This window comes from Hordeum vulgare, chromosome 5H (genome assembly GCF_904849725.1).
Source record: "Hordeum vulgare subsp. vulgare chromosome 5H, MorexV3_pseudomolecules_assembly, whole genome shotgun sequence".
NCBI classification, from domain to species: Eukaryota; Viridiplantae; Streptophyta; class Magnoliopsida; order Poales; family Poaceae; genus Hordeum; species Hordeum vulgare.
The window spans coordinates 10290937-10300694 of record NC_058522.1 but is presented as its reverse complement, the minus strand read 5'-3'; the positions used below and the strand labels follow the sequence as shown (position 1 = coordinate 10300694).

Sequence of the window (9758 nt, the reverse complement as noted above, 5' to 3'; positions counted from 1 at the left end):
GACATTAAAAACACCTCTGCTACTGACAGATGCAATCAAACGATAAAATCAGAAATTTTGTGCACTACTGAAAATACGGCGGAAGACATCAAAATCTGAAGCAGAATTTACACCAGAAATCCATACACATAATTTAAGAAACATATATAGCTGGTAGCATGTTGTCTAAATTTCTTATAGATGAAATGAGTTTGAAAACAGACATCAAGTTTCGCACACATACAGCAAACTGGATATGGAACTTTCAGTTTCTCGTACTACAACACCAACCACATCGACGACTACAACAACAAAGAAACACTGTCCAGGAGCAAACACAAACAACAAAGGCTCTAATTAAACTGAATGATCAAAATCTCTATGATGTGACGCCTCAAACTGAACCTGCTGGGTATGTATGACTCAATGAATTAATGATGGTACCAAATGGACGGTGAGGTGTCCGAGGGGGGCGCCGATGGCAGGCAGCGCACGATCTCGTCGGAGACTGAGTAACGCCACCCGCCAACGTCCGTGCTGGGATACTCCTTCTGCTGGAGGAAACTATGCGGACCGCCAGGGTAGACGTCGTCGAGGAAGTAGATGTAGCCCGGGTTGCGGGCATGCCCCGTGTCGAATGCCTTGGAGCATGCCCATCCGACGAAGAGCGCCTGCCGGGTCATCTGGTAGTCGCGCCAGGAAGCTGGCCGGCCCTCCTCTTGCATCTGTAGCTTGAAGACCTGGAACCGCGTGGTGCGGCCTTTAGCTGGCGAGGTGAACCTCCTGACCATGAGCAGATCGGCGCCGGAGGCAGAGGGCAGGAGGTAGCGGGACACGATCTCCCCAGGTGCCAAGTTGGTCCGGGGAGCACGGATCTGGTAGCCACGCTGTAGAATGGTACGCGTAGATGTCGAAATCTTGGCCTTGTAGCAGTAGAGGTCATCATGTGAGTCGACTGCCCAGAACCATCCGTCGTGGTAAGTCAGGTCTTGGGCGTCGGGGGGAGCCGTCATCTCTGCTGGCAACGAAGACCAGCAGTCCACGCCCGGGCTGCAGAAGGCCATGATTGTCTGGATGGACGTGAGGGCGGCGACGACGCAGGCGTGAGACGGTGGCGCGGCGAACATGACGGCGGCGCGTATCATCATGGGGCACCTGATGCCGTCGGATTTAATTGGGATGCGCACACGGTCCGGGAGGGGGACGCGCTCGCCGGTGCGGAGGTTGAGCATGGCATGGCCGCGCCAGTGATGGGTTCTGCAGGTTGGTCGGTTCTGCACGACGACCCAGCCGCCCGGAGCGGAGCCACAGAAACGTGCCCCGCGGCCCTCGATCTCGTCGGAGAGGGCCGGGCGCGGATCAGCGAAGCCGCCGAAGATCCGATAGCAATCGGTCCGGGCGGTGGAGGGGTTGAGGAGCCATGGCAGCGGGGACGCGTTGTGCAGGGCGACCCGGCGCCAGTGCTTGCTGACAGCGGACGCCCTGACGAGGTCCGTTAAGCACGCTAGCAGGAGGAAGATGCTGGCGAGAAGGTCTTCGTGGAGGCTGGACCATGGCCGCGCCGCCGCCATGGCATTGGCAGGACACCGCGCGATTCCAAGGGGTAGGATGTTTGGACAATTGGACGGGAAACGAGGTGGGTGAGAGTGAAGGGGATCGATCCCTAGCTTCGGTTTTAACGTCACTCCTGCGCCCTAGCAGTTTGGTCCCTGGAAATCCCGTTTATTTACTTCCAATTTGTTTTTTTAGGAATGTGACCGGGTCAATTGGGTATGAAGGCAATTCATCATACGGTTAGAAATTATGCACTGGACGTCGGCGCCGACGTTCGGCTGGCCTTCCTTTAAAAATTCAACACACGAGCCTGAGACGTGCGGGGCGTGGCGAGTGGGAGTGTGGGTGCGGCGAGGCGCGTGCGACCACACGCGTATAAAGCCCACCCTCCAACCTGTGTAATCGGTGAGGCAGCTGAGCTCGTGCTCAGGAAAAATACAGAGAACGCCGTGCGGGCGGCGGTGGTGTTCGAGCACCGGGAAATTCCTCTATGTTCCTCTTCCTCCCTCTGATCTTGTCTCCGGCGATTGCCGGCAGTCCACGGTTCCATTTTTGCATCAATAATTGGTAACAAAGCCTCGTGGAGCGGTGATCGCCTACGGCCATGTCGCTGGTCGCGTACGGCAGTGGCGGTGCGTCGGGGTCGATGCAGATCCCACCATTGGCACCGACGAACTACACCTCCTCGGCGATCAAGGTGGAGGCGATCCTGGAGGCCCAGGGGCTATGGGGTGTGGTGGGGTCGGCGGAAGGTCCGGCGATTGACGTTGGCCGGAGCAAGACGGCGCGGGCGATGCTGCCGACGATGTTGTTGGAGGTGGTGCTGACGCAGGTAGCGCCGAAGCCAACGGGTGAAGGGTGCGCGACCGGCGACGCTGCGCGGGCAGTTTGATTGCCTGCGGATGGACGACGGTGACAAGTTCGACGTGTACGCCGGCAAGGTCTATGGGATGGCGGCGAAGTACGCGATGCTCGTGGCGACGCTGGACAACGCGGCGATGTTGAAGAAGTAGCTGGACACGGTGCCCGACCTGCTGTACGTTGCGGTCGCCAACATCGAGCAGTTCTGCGATGTCGGAGGGATGGCCTTCGACGAAGGTACACAGGCCGACGGCGAGCGGGCATATTTTTGCTACAACCTTCCACTAAAAAAACTACATCCATATTCGTCAGAGTTGCAACCTGAATTCGCCGGAGTTGTAGCCGCGGCCATCCAACATTTTTTTTGCTATAATCGGTTTTGATTTTTGCTACAATCGGTATCAATTTTTGCTACAATGGCTTCAACCGACACGTGTAAAAGCTACAGCCGGTGGAGAGCATGGCGCACGCCACCGTGAGGGAGTAGGCCGTGCTGAGCGCGCGCAGGCGGCCGGAGGAGTCAACCTTGAGGAGCATCCCGGTGGCTGGCACTGGCGGCGACGCGAAGCGGAGGCTGAAGACGGTGTCCATGGCGTGAGCAGGCGGCGAGCGCAAGATCCATCCATGACGAGCGTGGGCGATGGAGCTGCGTCCATGGCGCTTGGTCCCGGTGGCAGGGACAACATGCGGTCCGGAGGACGGCTCTGCCCTGTACGAAGTGGTGACGGAGGCGGCCGATTTGAGCTGGTGTGGCGATTTCTTTAGATCTGAAAACATGCAAGGGTGAAAGTGCAGTAAGGACACGATCTGACAGCTATGCGGGGACGCATCTAATTGTCAGGGTTGGACCTGTTCAAATTTTGGGCCGACGCACGGGCACAGGTTACCGCCTTTTTTTACTCTTATCTACAGCTATGCAATTTTTCTTTCTTTTAAAACTGAACTCCCAACCTCTTTAGTTCATAGCATTTAAAATGTAATACTCCCTCTGATCCAAATTAATTGTCACGACTAAATCAGGACAATTAATATGGATTAGAGGGAGTAATGTTTTTTTACTAGAGAACATGTAATCCTAGATGGTAATATCAGTCACAATAGTATGGTGTGGCTGCTGTGTAAGCCATGCCTCCCTATCAACTTAAATGCTTTTTTGGTGGTACAAATAAACGAGGTGCTACAGACCATGCCCTAACGAGGTCGCTCTAAGGTTTGGTCTACATAAGTACATGACCTTGACTTCCTGTACATTCTTTTCTCTCCAAACTAAATCCATGTCTCATTGACGATGCATTGACGATCACGTAACATGCATGATGGCTGCTTATTCCGATCCTAGTACTTCTGCAAACGAATATTTGTCAAATTATTGTTAGGGATATTTATCGAATTACTAAAGAGGCATTGGAGGTCCAGTGCAGGCACCACTGTCATGTGATAACAAATTGACATGGAATTAATGTCGACCACGTCACATGTACATCTTAACTAGCCAAATGACCGCGTGTTGCCACGGAATAACCGAAAATCACATATATCACACAATTATTCTAATATAGAAATGTGTGTGATTTAGAGCAACTGATAATGATAGGTCGTTAGCTTTTGATTCGATAGCTCATTCTTCAGAGTACCTACTAATTCAAAAATTAATATTCCGAGACAAAATAATTGAATTGTAATTGGCTAAGTAGCATAAGTTGTACAACATCAGTCATAAGAATGTTGGCTCCTATATCCATGTGCAAAATATCTTGGAAAAAGAAGGAAGTCAACATAAGGGAGAAATGCACACGTGTGGATTGCTCTAAAAAAATGTAAAGAAGATGGAAAAAGAAGGAAGTCAACACTTATACTTGCAAGAAGCAGTGGATTGATCTTTAAGTAGGAGACTATATTCCTAGCAGCTCCCTTATCTTTGTATCTTGTCCTATCCACATTTCGTGTTTCTCATAACTAACTTCATCTGACATCTGGTAATGCAACAGAACATACCTTGTAAAATAAATACAATTGTAGGTTGCTGGCAGCTAACACGGTAACACATTTCGTTCAACACAAGAAGATGGTGGAAGCTTAACTGCATCAGTTTATAAGGAATGTAAGATGCACTTACCTTCATGACTTATTGAAATATCGGGTCATGAGTGAATTTAGAAAGATTGCAGTTTATTACCATGGCTCACACACACATCATGCGACTTGCATTTTTCTAGAAATTATCACAATTACATGGCGAAGATCACAAAGCTTTGTGTTAAAATTCCAGGATAGCGTTGAACAAAAGATCACCTATTCTTCTTTGATGAGATTTTACAGCCAAGGCACTGCCCCTGATATTTAGAAGCAAGAAACTATATATTATCAAAAAGGAGATATGAACAAGCTTTGGTGAAACAATGCTGGAAATCAAAACTCGAATCAGTTGTACTGGACCAAGACCTTGCCTTGGAAATTTGGTACCATGCGACTCAGGATTCATTACTTCGTTTATATGCTAAGTAAAACACCCGCAAGTACACAGGGCCCTGGTAGGACATACTACACCTTTAACTTAATATAAGATGTTTTTTGACACTATGAAAGTATAAAAAATTCCTTATATTAATTTATGGAGGGGGTACTGGGTTATTCTACCTATTTCATCAGTTCATATTTGCCTAGGATTCAAAGAGGAAGACCAATAATGGCTTGGAGATTGGGAGCATCTGATATATCCTTTTCAGGATATATATGCACAAACCTCCTTGTCCTTCTTCGATATCAAAATATTGTACACTTGCTTTAGTTTTCTCACTCCATAGGTATATCACTTGCAACATGCGCCCGAACCGCAGTGTTCTAAATTGAACACAGGAAATGTCCATTGATAGCAACACAAATTCATATATATTCTGTGCGCTTTCAAAGAACAATCTTCATTTAACAATAATAAAAGGGGAAAATGATAATCAGTTCACTAACGCTAGTTAACACTTTATGTTCAGCGCTGCCCAACAAAACCAACACTTACCAGGACATAAACCTTCAGAAACTAAAGAAAAGGAAAAGCAAAGGAGAGGTGTGAAACCGTAAAAGATCTAGCTAAACCAAGTCAAAAGAGATGCCAACGTTTCCACCTCTACCTGGCCAAATCTGGAATATACTCATGTGAACAGGAGGGGTTAGCACCAAGAAAGAAGGGCTTCTCACAGCAACGAGAAGCAGCCCCACTTAGGCTGCCTCCTACCTCATCTTCTTGCTCGCATTGGTCTTCCTTCCGCAACAACATCAGCTAGAATCATGGAGAAAAAAAGCCTTACAGATCAATAACCGTAGAAGAATGGATGGAAGGACATATAAATCGAGTAAATTACAACATTACCTGGTGCACTTCTTTCTTGCAGCTTATTTTGACGGTGGAGCCTTCTACTCGCGAACCATGATGACCACGATGACGGCAGATGCACCTCTTTTGACTTGGTTTAGCTAAATGCTGCTAACAAGATAATCACAAATTTAAGCTCTTGTTCCTTGCTAAATGAATAACATATAATGAGTACTCCATTTTTATATACAAGGCCACTTTGTTTTTCGTATCAAGCTTTGACTTCTAATTTCGGTCAACAAAATATGGGATATAATTCGTAAAAAATAGATTCTTGAAAAGTTCTTTCAAATGTGCATCCAATGGCATACTTTTTATGACATATGACTCACATTTTGTTGGTAAAATTAATGGTCAAAGCTAGAGAAAGATATATGAAGTGGCCTTGTATTAGTAGATGGAGGGATAACCATGTACAATATAGGTGTGCCCATTTACGATATTGTATTCAAGGAAGTGAGGTTTTTCAGTGGCAGAAATGGAAAATATATAATAAATATATGTCGTTAAAACACATCAAACATATTCATCTGAGAAGTGAAGAAGGTTCATACAAAGACTAGAGTCTTGAACAGACATTCAGTACTAGTGTTGCATACCTGAATAAACATGAAATATGCAGTTGCATATCATCTCATCTCAATGCAAACTGGGGAGACATGAAAAATATGTCTGCCACGGACAGATGCATTCATAATATACAATCCGAAATTTTGTGCGCTACTGAAAATACTGCAGAAAATATCAAAATCTGAATTAGAATTTACAGCGGTAAATCATACACATAATTCAAATACTCGGAAGCCAGAGAAAATGAGAAGCATATAGAAATCAAACCTTTACAGGTAGCTAGTAGCGAAGTTTGAGAAGGTGCCGCTATGTGGTATAGCCCACTAAACTCACGAAATAGCCGGTTATAGTGGGCTACAGCCGAGTGCTACATGGAGGCCGGGTTCCATGGAGCATTTTTTTTCAAAATCTTCAACAATGGTATTTCCAAATATTAAAAAAATTCAAAAAAATCCTGTGAAAACTTATACATATTCGTGACGGATCTGGAAATTTTCATTCAAAAATATTATGATTTGCATGTTGTGCAGAAAACACAGAAATGTAGGCCCAACAACAAAAACAAATTGACCCATTTTCATTTACGTATTTGCCTTTTTTGTGTACGCCACGTATGAAACTATATTGTTCTCCAACTTTTCTCGAACGTGTTAAACATTTATTTGTATATGTACAAAAAATATGATTTTGTTGCGTTGTATAAATATGTTTTTAAAAAAACGAGCTCACTGGAACCCAGTCTCCATTGGTCAATAGCGCTGGAGGGCCGCCCCTATTAGTCATAGCCCACTATTTAAAACTTTGGCTAGTAGCAGTCTAAATATTACACAATTTGATAGATGAAATGAGTTGGAAAAAGGGCATAAAATTAAGCACATACAGCAAAATGGATATGGAACTTTTAGTTTGATAGACAAGCGCATCGATTATATAATAAGTATATGCCTCTAAAACACATCAAATAATCAGCTGAGAAGTGAAGAAGGGTCATCTAATAAAGACTAGAGTATTCAACATACAATCAGAACTAGTAGATCTCTACACCTGAACAGACATCTAATATTCAGTTGCTGATCATCTCATGAACTGTGCTGGTTCGTACGTGTAATGCAAACAAGGGAGACATGGAAAACATCTCTGCCACTAACATATGCAATCGTACGCTACAATCAGAAATTGTGTGCACTACTGAAAATAGGGCGAAATACATCAAAATCAATAGTAGAATTTATACCAGAATAACATGCACATAATTCAAATATTAGGAAGCCAGAAAAGAAATGAGAAGTATATAGAAATCAAACAAACCTATATAGGTAGCTAGCATAGCAGTCTAAATACTTCATAATTTCATAGATGAAATGAGTTCGAAAAATGTCTTCAAATTAAGCACATACAACAAACTGGATATGGAACTTTCAGTTTCAATGACAACCACATTCGACGATGCAATAAGCCGCTAAAACACCTCAAATAATCAGCTGAGAAGTGAAGAAGGGTCATGTAAGAAAAACTGAGTCTTCAACATGAAATCACTATTTGGTACTAGTTGCTCTCTACACCTGAAATCAAATATTCCGTTGCTGCTCATCTCATCAACTGTGTAATGCAAACAGGGAAGACATGAAAAACACCTCTACCACTGAGAGATGCAATCATATGATTCAATAAGAAATTGTGCGGACTACTGAAATGAAGTAGAATTTACACCAGAAACTCATACACACAATTTAAACAACATATAAAGCTGGTAGCAGTCTAAATAGTTGAGAATTCATATAGATGAAATGAGGACCAAAACAGCCTGCAAATTAACTGACGACAACAACGACGACATACAACAATAGTTTGAAATACTGACCTGGAGCATACAACAAACTGGATATGCAGTTTCCCATAGAAGGACGAGGACACAACCACAACAACAAACAAACACTGACTAGGAGCAAATACAAACAACAAATAAGACTCCAAATAAACTGATCGAAATCTCCATGATACCTCAAACTGAACCTGCTGGGTAGCTCAATTAATGGTGGTACCAAATGCACGGCGACGTGTCCGAGGGGGGCGCCCATGGCAGGCAATCCTCAATCTCGCCGGGGACTGAGTAACGCCACCCACCGGTGTCGGCGCATGGATACTCATTCTGCTGGAGGACACTATGTGGCCCGCCAGGGTAAACGTCGTCGAGGAAGTAGATGTAGCCCGGGCTGCCAGCGTGCCCCATGTCGAAGGCCTTGGAACAGGCCCGGCCGACGAAGAGCACCTGCCCAGTCATCTGGTACAAGCCCCAGGAAGCCGGCTGTCCCTCCTGCAGCCTGTAGACCTGGAACTTCCAGGTGCCGCCTTTCGCCGGCGCGACGTACCTTTTCACCATCAGCAGATCGGCACCGGAGGCGGATGGCAGGAGGTAGCGGGAGACGATCTCCCCGAGCGCGGCCTGGGTCCGGTGACCATCTAATTTATAGTCGTGATGTCGAATAGTAAGCGAAGAACCATCAGGGCCGATTTCCGGCTTGTAGGAGACGAGGCCATCATCAGAGTCGACGGCGCAGAACCATCCGTCGTGGTAAGTGAGGTCTTGGGCGTTTCGCGGGGTCGGCCCAACCTGCGCCGACAACCAGCAGTCCATGCCCGGGCGCCAGAACGCCATGTTGGTCTGGGTCCATGCCCGGGCGCCAGAACGCCATGTTGGTCTGGCTGGACGTTATGGCGGCGACGAAGCAGGCGGCAGACGGCGGCGCGGCGGACATGACGGCTGCGCGGATCATCATGGGGCACGTGATGACGCCGGAGTCGAGGGGAATACGCACCCGGTCGGGGAGGGCGACGCCACTGCTGCTGCCGGGATGAAATGACGAACCAGCCGCCCGGAGCGGACCCGCAGAAGCGCGGCCCGCGGCCCATGTCGAAGAGGGGCGGGCGCGGATCGTCGAGGCCGCCGAAGATCCGATAGCTGTCCGTCCTGGCGGTGGACGGCCTGAGGAGCCATGGCAGCTGGGACGGGTTCTGCAGGGCAACCCTGCGCCAGTGCTTGTTGACGGTGGACGCCCTGACGCAGTCCGCGATGCACGACAAGAGGAGGAAGATACGGGCCAGAATGTCTTGGTGGAGACCGGCCGCCGCCGCCATGGCAGGGACCGGAATTCTAGGGTAGGAAAATCGTTCCTTCGTTTGGACTGAAAGTGAGGGCCGAGAGTGAAAGGGATCTGCCCCGTAGGTTCAGTTTTAAACGTCACGCCTTCGATAATCCCGAGATGAAAAGTGTGCCCTAGCAGTTTGGTCCCTGGCAATCCTTTTTATTGTACACACGTTTTTTCTGTGCGTATTTTTTTCTTCCGAAACAAGATTGTGAAATAAGGGACATTAATTTTTGTGAAATACTTAGGAGGTAAGCATCCAAACGCTCTACACAAAATGGTTT

The 9758-nt window shown here is 47.0% G+C and overlaps 1 protein-coding gene and 1 pseudogene across 1 annotated transcript; both read right to left on the bottom strand.

Moving 5' to 3' along the window:
• Window positions 1-200: 200 nt before the first annotated feature.
• On the bottom strand, window positions 201-1609 carry LOC123398076. The gene has a single exon (XM_045092582.1). The coding sequence runs from the start codon at window positions 1548-1550 to the stop codon at window positions 411-413; it is 1140 nt and encodes a 379-aa protein (XP_044948517.1). The 5' UTR covers window positions 1551-1609; the 3' UTR covers window positions 201-410.
• Window positions 1610-8167: 6558 nt separating this feature from the next.
• On the bottom strand, window positions 8168-9518 carry LOC123397424 (annotated as a pseudogene).
• Window positions 9519-9758: the final 240 nt, after the last annotated feature.

What these genes read in the sequence shown, in the direction of transcription:
- LOC123398076 (XM_045092582.1), bottom strand. Translation starts at nt 1,550, where the DNA reads ATGGCGGCGGCGCGGCCATGGTCCAGCCTCCACGAAGACCTTCTCGCC.